This window comes from Opisthorchis viverrini (assembly GCF_000715545.1).
Source record: "Opisthorchis viverrini unplaced genomic scaffold opera_v5_15, whole genome shotgun sequence".
Lineage (NCBI taxonomy): Eukaryota > Metazoa > Platyhelminthes > Trematoda > Opisthorchiida > Opisthorchiidae > Opisthorchis > Opisthorchis viverrini.
Window position 1 is genome coordinate 2,956,678 of NW_008751671.1, and position 13,510 is coordinate 2,970,187.

A 13,510-nucleotide genomic window follows, 5' to 3' on the forward strand; every position below is an offset into this window, starting at 1 on the left:
GTGAATTATTGACTTTTTTTTTGCGCCACGACATCTACTGTACGAATCGTGTGGTCATTGAATGCTAATGATGTATTTACCCCAACGCTATCCACAAAATTACTTGAGCTTATTTATTTGTCACCCACATGAATACTTATTCTGCATTCACATCAAGCAGGATTGTACTAACGTGTTGCACGTTGTGGTTAGCAGTGATACTGAATGTTAAAAAAAATACTTAGTAATTTTTCCCACCTAGCTCAGAAAAGTTCCGTGTTCTTTTGTTTCGAATCAGGCTTTTAGAAAGGTTTGGACTCGTAGCATCAAAAGTACTGGAGATAACCACGTTGATTGTGACCAAACTCATTTTCGCTGAGGCAGGACAATGTTGTAAGCTACTTCAGTAAAAAGAGCGAATTGTTTTGAAGCCACCATCATGCGAACCTTTGGGTTGTTGTCTAGCCATTCAACAGTTTGATCCTAAAAATCTGTTTGCTTCATTCAACCATCTAGTAGAGTACATGTGTAAACTGCTTTCCCTGCAATTCAGAGACTGATGATCTTCACGGGGGTAACTTTATAAATTTTTTAATATCTTGATGAAAAAGCTAAGACATGGTTGCTTTTCAGACAAGGACACGAACAATAGCCCGCACGCTGGTAAAACATAGGGCCGCTTCTCGGATTCGGTCAGGCAGGCAGACCAATCAAAATGGCTCAGACAACACGAAACTCCAGAGAATTTGCGTACTTGTATAACCTTACTGGTTAGCAACCAGAGTGAAGTACAGACTCAAGTGCGAGCCAATCTAGACAATCGTATGAGGATTAAATGGCCAATTATGTGCCACTGCCACAGTGACCACATTAAAAATTCCTGTATTTAAATTAATATGGAAAATGCTTTGATTTTTGTGCAGTAACCTACGAAATGTGATGGTTTGGCTTGGTGATTTGTTGTTTCATTTTCTCGGTTCAAACGCTGGAAAACAGGATTAAACAGTTCCGTACGAGGAAGAGTGGAAAATTTCCGAACTCAGCCACAGTTGATTGGACATCACGAAAATGCACATGTATCTGAGGCAAATGAGTTTGTCAAACTTCTACCGTTATTCAGCATTCTCTTTCTGTTTTTTTTTCACGACCCACGTTGCAGTGCTGAAAAGCCAGGAAACATGGGGCACCACTAGTGGGCAAGACATACAGAAATCCGTTTTGAAAGAATTTTTACAGGAAGACAAGATGAGCTTTAAAAAGTTATCGAATCGACCAGAATTACTGATATCATCCTTTAGAATTCAAGCACATCCGAGCTAAGACTGAAGAAGAGTTATAAGGCTGCCACATATTTCTTACTGAAGTCAAGACTCATTTTTGAAGCCATCACCTTCACGTCCAAATGGATGTTAAATGTGCCGGAAATTCCTAGCAAGAAGTAGTCTGTTTTTTATTGAAATTTTGACCTTCCAATTGGTCCTGAGTTCTATAAATATCATTGAAGTCACCGGTTTGTTGAACCACGAGCAACTTCTGATGTAATTAATGCTTAGTTCTTGTTGGTCTCATGAGCTTCACTTACTGTATTTTGGAATCATCAACCGCATATCCCCTCACGGCAACCACGAACGATCTTTCAGCATCGGTACCTAAGTCATCGTAAACGTACACGATGTGTTATTTGTGTGTAATCGTAAGGCAGAGTAACCTGATTATTTTAGGTAGGAAGACGCTACAAGGTCACAGAGCTAGGCGACCCATGCATAAGAATACTAGGAGACAGCCACATTATTGATGTGCTACTGTCTGTAAGGTGGCAACATCTACCTCAGCACAGTCGCCTCAGTACTTCATGCAATACGGGAGAAATATTACTGCAACAGAGACAGTATTGCCGACGTGTATTAACGGAGAAAATTAGTTCACGGAGGAGGTTGCTGAAAACCCGCTGACCGCTCACTATCAGTTTCGTTCTCCTTAAGGTTCATCCAAAGTTTTCATCAACTCTCTGAACACAGCTCACATCTTGTTTTGCCTGCGAGACAGATGGTGCCTAGACGAGGTTGTCTGCCTCTCCAGCATCGTTAGTTTTGTGTACCTGAGCAATGCAGAAGGGGGTAAAACACTGAGGACACGCGTAAGTTTACTCATTGTCAGGCGTGACACACAGGTAAAAAATACCAATAAACCATAGAATAAAGCTACAAGGGCTCCAGACAAGCTGACTCAGGAAAGGAAGTACATCGATCCAAAACAAAGCGTCCAACAGTAGTCCGTCGTATTTTATCAAACGAACACATCCTAGTGAGAACTTAATGTCAGAACCTACTCAAGATTTACATATGATGGACCAAAAATTTCCGTGGTGCGACTCTGTGCAAAGTTGAATTAAACAGGTGCACTCATCACTCAGCACTGGGTAACCTAATTGAATGGTAGATAATGAAACCACTAATCGTTTAGAATTTCTAAGAGGAATGTTAACACACCACTATCCCACTGAAGGGACGTTTCGTGTTATGAGTCGATAATTTCAGACTTTGGCTGGATTTTTTACTATCTGTGATGTTGAAGAATTTAAAAGCAGCACCATGTTTGACATTGACCATGAGTCGACTGAGCGGCCTTGGATGATCAGAGAGTTAGTTGAGTATTTTCTCAAAAGCAAGAAAAGTATGCCAAGCAGAATGTGTGAAAAAGTTTACCTCCATTGTTTGCTAATTATATTGGTCGTTCCTGCCTCAGTTCGAGTCTTACCAAGAACTTGTTTCCCCTTCCAAATCTGAGACCATCAGAGACCAGTACAATTCAAGCCCTTAAAAATGTATTTCAGTAACCACCTGGGACGTATATCATCCCCCAAGAACTGTCATAGGCTGTTAACCGTAGACGCATGCTTCTACGTTGACTTTAGCATTTATCGAGTAGTTCATTTAATTTGAAGGCCTTTTTCAGCCTCTTCAGGTCAGAGAGCTTCTAGTCTTTTACTGTGGGCCTTTAAACACACAATGGTATGCTTTATTTGATCACTTCCACCCGCTTTATTTCATTGTGTGCACAAATTTTCGAATGGTTGCTGGCGTGGAATGATGAAGATTGAGCCATACATACATATTTATATAACGTCAAAAAAGCTCAAGTCTATCTTCTTGCCCGGTACAGTGGACAGATGCTCACGAAAAAGCAACCTGGCCAAATACGAACTTCAGGTGGCAATATTTAGGAAGACATAGAATCTTCAAAAGCCATCAACTCAGTTCAGCAACGAAGCTGGTCAAATTATGGGGATATCCATACACCGGACCTGCGATAATTTGATGGCTCAATTAACACAGTTTCCACACTGTACAGATGGAATCATTTTACTTAAGACTACACATGTAAAGTGAGCTGTTGCAACCTGGAGTCAAATGGTGAAGCCAATTTTGGTAAAACGAATCAAAAATGCAACCTAAGCTGGTTGTAAAGGGGGTCTTGCAATTTTAAAGCGCAAGTTGTCTGGTCCACAATGGGTCGCGAAAGGTCTTCAGTAAATTAGTAATTAGACTGAATGACCGGACATATGTGTGACTCGTAGAAACGTACAACTCATTTCCATCTGCACACCAATGATGAATAAACTGGGTCACACTCGCAGATTTCCTTATGGATGAATATATATGTCCATGAAGAGTTTATCACTATATAAGTACAGTTTATAGGTGGAATCGGACTGCATAATTTATCCTCGAAACTATTCTGTGGGAAACACGTCTCGGTTGACGCTGCAGTATTTTATCAAACTTTAGTGTCGGCGAACACTAAGGCAAACAGAAACAGAGGGTGGGAGATTTAAAAATTATTGTCACCGCATGGGACATTATAGCGGAGTTTGCTTCATTGGACCATCTGATCGCTGCAAAAAATCAGTTGAGTGCTAAAGAAGAATTCACCCACGAATACTGGTTACGAAGAACCTCTCGTGAATTAAAAGGAAGGAGATGCACTGAGGACCAAATAGATCTTTGTACACATCTAGAACTGGATGAAACTCATACGAGATATTTTGGAGTTTGGCGCGCATCCAGCCACGACGACCTGAAGTGTTTTGTGAATAATCTTGCAAAGCTGTGGCTTTTTTTAGATAAATACCTGTGATACAACCGTATGTTTCATCATTAAAAATGCTAACGTTTACGTGAATCGGGCTCCTTTATTCAAAAGAAAACAAAGAGGCATGAATTACAAAGCTACTGGCATCTGCCCTCCTTAATTATGAAGAAGGGACTGTGACTTTCACTCTGCCCGATTTGAACGTCACTAAAAGCATTATGACATCCTTTATCCTGGAGACTTCATAGAACCTCGCATAGATGGACCAACGAGGAGCACTATTTTTAAACGATTTTCCTTTCTCTGAAAAAGTTATCCACATGCTCAATTTAATTCACCTATCTACCTGATCAATACTTGCGTAATACAAACTGAATTGAGACAGAGGTATCAACGGCCGTCCTAGCTAGTCATCGAGCTAGCCCACCGACAGCCAACCAGACCCATCACTCCTAAAGATGTGAAATTGCCTTATGCAACGGAGATTTAAGTTCCCGACGCTGCTCCACGATCTGAAATGGACACAACAGACCAACATGCGGTTAACTTACTGATGACCGTTCATAGTCCGGATCAGTTAAACCATATAGATTGCACTAAAATGCACAACCGAAGTTATTTATCGATGACAACTAAAGGGGTGGTGGCGAAAGGTATAACACAGTCTCCACGAGAACATACTAGGCAAGTATTTTGGAGTCACTCTCAATACCTTTGTCATACTGTCAACTTCTATCAAACAGTACTCACACCTGAGTTTTCTTTGAATCGCATGGACTCTGTCGTTGAAACTGTTTGCTCTTTTCGTGTGACAAATTTATGAAACCTGAAAATCCTGGATGCCTGTCGGAAGAAATCACCCTTTAGGTAAAAAAGAACACACTTCTGCCACGGCCTTATTACCAGCCGTTCATTCATACTGAAAGCACACGAACCGTACTGAACATAGGTCGGCGAAAAATAAACATTACGTAAAAGCACATGCACTTCGAAAATCTGTCTGAGAGATAGCATAAACACATTGCCCGCAAATCAAAGCCAGGTAAGATAGCCGTTCGCACCAAATTTCTCTAAACAATACCAAGATTGCAAAGTTACGGGTGAGCATTTGCGTTTTTCCAAGTTTATCATCGATTACTCCGTAAAACGTGGCTCAATTTCTATGCAGCTAAACGCAACGGTCCAGCAACAGAACGATCGGTGGTAGTTTTAAAACAAGTTTGTTTACTGGATAGGTATCAAAAATACGAAAGGCAAATCAACTTAATGGGTGGAGTGTACTTAACCTTCATCAAAGACTGACCTTTGTTTTGTAGGCCTGGCTTATTTCTAAATACCGCTTGGACTTCACTACTTAGCTTTCGTTTCGCTCCGGTAACAGTAACTACACACACATGCCAAAAAACGTTTCATTCTTGTCGTTGCAAAGTTACGGGTGAGCATTTGCATTTTTCCAAGTTTATCACCGATTACTCCGTAAAACGTGACTCAATTTCTATGCAGCTAAACGCAATGGTCCAGCAACAAAACGATCGGTGGTAGTTATAAAACAAGTTTGTTTACTGGATAGGTATCAAAAATACGAAAGGCAAATCAACTTAATGGGTGGAGTGTACTTAACCTTCATCAAAGACTGACCTTTGTTTTGTAGGCCTGGCTTATTTCTAAATACCGCTTGGACTTCACTACTTAGCTTTCGTTTCGCTCCGGTAACAGTAACTACACACACATGCCAAAAAACGTTTCATTCTTGTCTGCGATAATAGATGGGGTTAGTTCAACATCTAAATTTTCATCTGCATGGTAGTGATATTACGGCATGAATATTGCAGTCTTCCGCCATGAAGTTCTTTTACGCGGTCCACTCCACCGGCTTTGGGCAGTATGCGCTTTGAAGGCTGATAAATCAAAAGACCTCTCCTGATTGGCTTAGAGGCAGTTCTTCTGTCAGAAATCTACCTGCTTTTGACCCTACTTGGTTTAAATCCCAGTCAGCGCTTGGACACGCAACATATAAACGGGTTAAAATGGTGTTGATAGCGCAGCGAAAACACCGTAAAGTATTGTTGGGTAAAGCCTGAGATTTTCATGAGAGTAACCAGGTGGATAGACCGTAGGGACGAAAAACGGAAGTGACTATCAAGTAGTTGTGTATCTGGTTAAACGGCCATAGCCGATTTGCCAATGAAAATTCTGCTAAGCTGACTCATCTGGCCGCACTCTTTCAAGTTGGCTATTTTGTGAGGAACGCTGTCCAACTTGCCCGCACTTACCCGACATTGGTTCATGTGTGTTTCCTGTAGTCGGTTAAAGGCTGCAGCCGACACCGAACAGCTGCCAGAGTTGTGTTTGGATTCCGCGGTTGAAGATATCGCCGCTGATTTGCCCGTTGCACTTGCTACCGTTGTAATGGTGCAGTTGGTGCTGGTGCTATCACCAGACGAGTTTGATGTTGCGCCGAACAAGCCTAACATCCATTGATGCCAAAAGAGATAAGGATTGACAAAACTTCCACCAAAAGGACGTGTCAATCCAACGACTGCTGCGTCACTACGACCGGTCGGCGGATAGTTGGAATACCATCTGTCGGGTATTGCATTCGTTGCGGTTTCTGTAAATACAGTGGTAGAGGGCAGCGGGATACTTGGAGTGCAGAAATTTAAGTCGTGTTTTGTACGGTACATGTTCACATCCTCCGTTAGACTGTTACAGTTGGTTATGCTTTGTGGACTGGTTGGGAACGTGGTTGAACTGTTCATTTTCGACAGCGAATGCAACAGGGGTGTAGATCCAGTCCACAATGAGTGACGTTTGGAGTTTTCATCCGGTTTCACTTGTTCCATGAAAATTTGCATGACCCTTTCCAAGCGGTTTATCTGGAATTTCATCGCTGCTTGTTCGCGCTGGTAACTTTCAAGCCGAAAGGTCAACTGATCGAGCTTTTGTGTCCATTGTTTTTCAAAGGATGCGAAGAAGAACGCATAGGATTTATTTAACAAATCCATCGAATTGAAGCCGGTATTTGTATTAGAAGGGAAGACAAGTGAGGTGTTGAACGGCGTATAGTGTGCACTGCTCGATTTGTCAGCTGACTGTCCATTACTAGGTGATGTTTGTATGTTGCTCACAGAATGTAAAACATGAGAAGGAATTTTGGTGGAGCAGTTCACGGTGAGAGATCTGCTTGGTGACGATGGAGTGCTTGTAGCACTGGTTGTTGAGAGATTGACATCTAGAGACTTGGTTACTGGCATCTGAAGGCGGCCGTAGGATTGCTTTCCTCCAACCGAACCACTTGCTTCCGATATTTATACCTAACGCTCTAGTTTGCGTTAAGCAGTTTCCCCACTGTATACAAAGCTATCAGCAATAGAAAAGGTGAGGGTGGATGATGGGAGTTCCAGTCGCGCTAGTGAACATTTTTGACGTGGGGTACCGTTTTCCATTTTGACTTTATCTTCCCGCTCCGTAAGCTTGACAGGCTACAGACAAAAACGAACATGCGGTCTTCTGATTTGATCCGTTGTCTGGACGTGTTGTACATTGCACGTGCACACATGTGTGTTAAGCACCCACACACTGGTCTGTGAACTAACAAAGGGATGTCCCCCGTTACGAAAGGCCTCAATCAGATGCCTCGAATCGGTGGTCTCCAACGATACAGCGGCTCATTTCCAATCCTCAAGCTTGACCCCTCCTTCAGAGGGACAGTGAGCGCTCACGTTGCCGATATGTTATACTTTTGAACAATATGGATTTCGGCCACCGAGAACAGATTACCAACTTGTTATCCCCATTTGGAGAAAGCACACGCACAAACCTGCCTGTATGTCCATTTCCCTCAGCACACTCAGTCATACCTGTCAGGTGAACCGATTAGAGGCTCGAAACAACACACTTTGTCGCGCGTCAAGTGTGCATGCGGTCAGCCTATTCGTGCACGCGTGCAGCTAGTGTTGTGTTGCGGGGATGCGCCCGGCAAGGAGAGATTGGGCGTTTGGTTTATGCTCCCACTGGGTGGTCGACAGGTTGCATGGTTACTAGAATGATCTGTCGACCAGTCGACGAGTCGGTCAAAATTTAACTTCAACTACATTCAAAAATCAAACCGGGCGGGATGACTGTTGATTAACAGGTTTGAACATTTTGGTTACATCGCATTCGGTCTAACGGGTGACGATCAAAAGGAATAACAGGCGCACATGTTGGACCGCCTTGCGCAAGCTGTGACTGTGAGTGTAGATGAACTAGCAGGTAGGTAAGAAAGTAGCCTTTCAGACCTACACCCTTCAAACACACACACACACACAATATACCGACGAATGACGACGTTGACAACTGCATCTGGGTGGTTTGGTGTGATCGAGTTTGAGACAGAGAAATGAGGTGCAGTCAGAATCGACTTGACAAACACAAAACCACGTGTAGCATGGGCAAAAATGCACCTATTTAGAAAATTCCACTGCAAACCCAAGTTGCTAAACCATACTGGTCAAGGCTTTACTAAGCCTGCTTTGCACAAGCATCTCCTCCAGAAAAGGTTGAACTACTGGCTCACCTGTCAAGCTGGACCGCTGGAAGCTGCACACTATCACTTCTGTCCATCACTCAATTCACTTTGAAGTCCCACACCAGCCGAACAGTTTCCGAGCCCCAGCACTGACGGATAGTTTCCGTCGTCACTCTACTGCTGTGACGCAGCACCAGTCAAACGGAATCCGAAAAAGCCTGATGTAGCTTGGGCGCAGTTGAAATCACGTGTTTTAAGCCGATGACGTAAACCTGTGTTTATTGACTTACAGAAAGCTGAAATGCTGAAATTCTCCTTAATATGTTTCCCTTAAATTGAAGGTGTTGATCTTCATGGTTCGTCGTAAGTAGAAAAAGTCATAGAAACAATCAAAGAAGTTTCTAAGACGTCTGGCCTTACGGCTGATCACACTGGCTCCTGAAAGTGAATTAATACACAATCGGCTTTTTCAGCCTGGGTGAATTAATCGAATGGTACTTTGCAGGCAAGTTCTGATATGGTTAGCCAACTGGATTCTGTTTTTCTTTTATCGGAAATCAGATGTGTTCCTTGCCTGTTTTCCGTACTGTTACAAAACTGCACAGGTAATATCAGATAAAAGCAAGCCTCTCTTTACCCATTCGTACCCTGTGTTTAAAGAAGGAAATACTCTAATTGTCATTTCACTTGTCATCTTCTTTCAGATTTACTACCACTATTCTGGTAGCTTGTATGTAGAATAATTCATTTCTCATCATATCCAGTAGTGGTTCACAACAGCAGAGAACTGAGCAGCTGTGAAAATAATGGCTAATAGCAAAGGTATCCTTTTGAACTGCTGGAACAGACTACCGCAAGGCTGGTTAACGGTGCAGATGGTTTGTCAATTTGAGTCCAGATTCTTCAACTAGAATTAGTCAAGATACCATTATTTTGTGGCAATCGTCAGCAAGCTTGTCAACAAAAAACTTAGACCAAGAGGTACTAAAGTTTTTACGGTTTCCTAGAGAGGGAGATCAAAGATATCAGATTAGTTATTACTAGTTATTACTAGTTATTACAGATATACTGATTTGCTATCCCCCAAGATAACAACTATCTTAGTCCCTCAAGTGTGGTGTGTATTTCAATTCCGCACGCCTATACGCTGAGGAAAGGGACCAAGTCAACCCTCATTGATCTTCTAACAGGTGATAACAACGAAGCCCGATGCTACACTCTAATGAAACTGTTATGAACCAAAGATCCACAGTGCTAAGCTTCGCAAGAACGAGAATGAAAGCCTCTAAGAAATGTGAAAGTGATTTCAAGATTCTTGTGACAAACTGAACAAACACAAAGTCATTGCAGTCATAAAGCCAGAAGCTTGTGGGAGAAAAGCATTCAGATGCTCTAAGAACGTGCAAGCAACTGGAACTCTTCAAGGTGAAACCAGTTTCTAACAAGGAGAAAATGAAACTAAATTATAGCTGCACAGCCTTTGTGGTTCAAGCTTGATCCGAAATCCAGCAAAGGCTGGTCGACCCAATGATCCAATTACCTAATATCTACAAACCTTACACTTGCTCATATCGTATATTTTACTGCATTCGTGACACGTACACTACAAAAATACTGGAATACAGCATTGAGATCTTCCTTGTCATCACTGACAAATTGTGTATAGCTCTTCATTTTTATTCGTGGGCCGTAGTCTTCAAAAATGATAATTTCCGCAAGTCCAACTGTCGTCCTACTGTGTATCAGTATCCAAGAAGTGAATGCTCACATCTCACTCGTTGACTGCCTAACGGTGATAGGTACTTTAGCAACAGACCATTACTTTCGACTGATGACATTCACGTGACTTTTTGACATTCAGTTGAACACTTTACAGACAAAAACGACAGATTGGTTGGAACAGCGACAGAAATTATATTTTTCTTCACCACACTGGGTCGACATTTTTAGTTACTTTTTAATTCCTCGAAGTTATGGCTGCTATGTATCATTTACCTTTATGATTTTAAACACATTGTGTTTATTCTGGACGAAACACACTACTCATAAGCTTGCTGAAAAATCCTCAGAACTACACTACCGGTTTCGCCCTTCTTAAGTCGGTAAGTATGCATTTTCCGGCCAACATAGGCCTAAAGTAAGGCCTCGCTAAAGATTTGTGATTCAACTTGAATATATTTTAAATCGGGTGAAGGATTAAATATCACCGATCACCAACAACATACCTGTCAAATGATTCTGATTTAATAGTCCCACTACAATAATGTTTCCAATTTAGGACGTAAATATGCAGTGATGCACACAAAAAAATCACCCCACGTACAATTTATGTATACCCATCAACCTTGATTTTTGTGTAGCGCGGAATTTCGTTGTGTTCGTTTCTGAATACGAGTTGGCATGAAAGGTCGCTTTGAGCGGAGTTTTGAGGAGAGAATAACAGACGATTGAAGCTCACGGTGAAAGTCACGGAAAGCGATATGAGGCTATCTCTGCCGGTTTGGTATTTTGTGAATAGATTTATCATGTCTAGGTTTACGGAGGCTTAATGTTTCGATCGTTTGTGATCAGCTGGTATTCAATAGTGTATGGCTGATGAAATTTCGTTTGATTATATATCGTCGATAATCGGTTGGACGATGAACTGATGAAGAAGCCAAAACTTTGATGTTTACTTTTCTGTCTACTTTTAGACAATTCCATACAAACGGGCCTGTGTACAAGCACTTGATTTTATACAGGATATCGGTTACTTGTGGCTCAGGAATATACCATGTGCTACCTTTGAACTCAGCGTTTAAAATAAAGCACCTCAGGTAATTTATAGGTATCATGAGATTTTTCCTTGAGAATGTCTTTGAGGTCGTACAAAAGCTCGCTGGTATGAAATAACACAATCCAAGCCTCTAGGGAACTGGCCCGTTTTAGAAGAGGCCGATGCTAGGTGAATTAGTGCACCCGGGTTCACCTATATACCCTATTGTGAAAGAGGCGTTTGACGTAAACGGCATATAACTTGGGAAGTTCAATGTCTATTCTCAGAATTTCCGCACTTGGGGGCAATTTGTTTCTCTCAAATGACAATGGTTATTTGCGGGAGCAAATCTATTGTGCGTTCCTCTCCGCCGCATGGTGAGATGTCATACCTCTCAATTTTCCGTTTCGCAAATTATTCATGCTGTTTCAAAGACAACTAAGCATGAAAATTTCATTTGGTCTTGCGAAATTCACCCCCATGAAAATTAAAGGTCTGCTGAGTTAGTATTGACACATTGACCCGTTTACGCTTTTTGGCTGGGAAAGAAAGTTTCGCAATAGACTGTCGTACAAAGGATTCCTTGGGAGATGTACTATGCTGTACCACCATACAGCCAAAATTATCAACACATGAAGCTATTGCTCCCCAGGAATGCCTAATTTACTGGACTCGGTGTTTAAATTTCCCTGAATGATTTTGGGACAAATAAGTATGAAGAGTCACGTGAGACGCGTTTTTTCGATAACGAACTCAGTGTGGGCAGTATGATTCGGGAAATCGGAGACGATTTGAACGGGTAACAAACGGTAATATTTAGCCGAAAACAGTCTAAACGGAAATCACATAGTTTGGTGTTGGAAACTGAACGATATGAAGCGAATAACATGGGTCTCCGTTTTTCATTATCATGATTTGACGGTTTTATCTGACCCGAGAAAATCAGACTACCTTGAAAGACAATCATTCTGATTTCGATTACACAGATAGTCAGGCGGGCCGTGCATTGCGTGATTTGGCATTATTGTTTTCCGTGGAACGTGTAGGAGCTGTCTGTTACTATAGGCGAACTTTTTCCACGCCATCACGCCTTGATTGTGTTTGACATGCTTGGTACACCAAAAGTAGTAATAATCGGTGCTAATCGGAAACACAATGGGCACGCACACAAACATGCACAAACTCAGGGATGTAGGTAAGGTTGTTTCGGTCAAAGCATTAGATGGACCATGGCAGAAATGTTGGTCCCGTGAATAATCTGTCCAAGTTACCATTATCTTATGATTTATGGTTCGGTTGGTTCACCCATGCAGAAGAGATCGGGCGCTGGCCATATGTATGATTATTTTTATTATTATTTCCTCATCGGGTTGGCGTAAACAATCTGACTAGCTGGTGTCACACGGCCATTTCCCGACTGGCTGAATGTCAGCCTCAGATCCACAGCTCACGCACGCCCATTTAAGTTTGATGTTGACAAATTGCTTCTGTCAGACTTCGGCAGATGTGGCAGGCACGCAGCTTCCATCATCGCTCGTAGGGGGGCGAATATGGCGCGAATTCTAGGTGAGAATGGATGTGCACGAATATGCCAAGAACCGTTTTTGAGGAAGGCAAAACGCAAAGATCCGTTTTCTGGGAGTTGTTGTGTGAATCGTGTGAGTTCATTTTTGAAAATCATATACTGGGAGTGGAATGATTATACCGCTAATCATAGAAGTACATGCGTGTGGAAAATTTGAAAATCTGCTGAATTCCAATACGAAAGCTTACATTTTGCAAAAAAGATCAAACGAAGGTACATTTGTTAACCAAAGTCAAAGATGGCATTATGACATTCTAAGTAAACAAAACCAAATCAACTAGACACGTTCATTTTAAGCGTTTTGTTCATCCGCGAGGAATATGCGTTTTAGATTATGATGGCTGCTGGACCCGCGTGAAACTGGGTGTCCGCGCAGACCGAGAAACTTGGTGGAGCCGAAAGGTCGAAGAAATGGAAGATGCGAAGAATGCTGGAAACGTGCGCAAATTTTCCCACTTGGTTCTTCCGACTGGTCCTCGGAAACCTCTTGTCAGCGAAATAATCAGGGACAAAAATGGCTCCCTGATATGCAGCAAAGCAGAACGTTTGGATCGCTGGGCACAGTATTTCGAGCAGCAGTTCAGCTGGC

At 42.1% G+C, this 13,510-nt stretch overlaps 3 protein-coding genes across 3 annotated transcripts in view; 1 reads left to right on the forward strand and 2 right to left on the reverse strand.

Moving 5' to 3' along the window:
* Positions 1-6,230: 6,230 nt before the first annotated feature.
* On the reverse strand, positions 6,231-7,325 carry T265_01434 (hypothetical protein; the record flags this gene model as incomplete). Its single annotated transcript, XM_009165460.1, has 1 exon — positions 6,231-7,325. One exon carries the CDS (start codon positions 7,323-7,325, stop codon positions 6,231-6,233), a length of 1,095 nt encoding a protein of 364 aa, XP_009163724.1.
* A 78-nt stretch (positions 7,326-7,403) lies between these two features.
* Positions 7,404-13,510, reverse strand: part of T265_01436 (hypothetical protein) — a gene marked incomplete at both ends in the record, with an annotated part of 28,306 nt that continues 22,199 nt past the window's right edge. Inside the window, one exon of the mRNA XM_009165462.1 lies at positions 7,404-7,553. Coding sequence (XP_009163726.1) covers positions 7,404-7,553 — 150 coding nt within the window. The remainder of the gene's footprint in view (positions 7,554-13,510) is intronic.
* T265_01435 (hypothetical protein) overlaps positions 8,274-13,510 on the forward strand; it is a gene marked incomplete at both ends in the record, with an annotated part of 31,493 nt that continues 26,256 nt past the window's right edge. The window contains one exon of the mRNA XM_009165461.1: positions 8,274-8,325. Coding sequence (XP_009163725.1) covers positions 8,274-8,325 — 52 coding nt within the window. The remainder of the gene's footprint in view (positions 8,326-13,510) is intronic.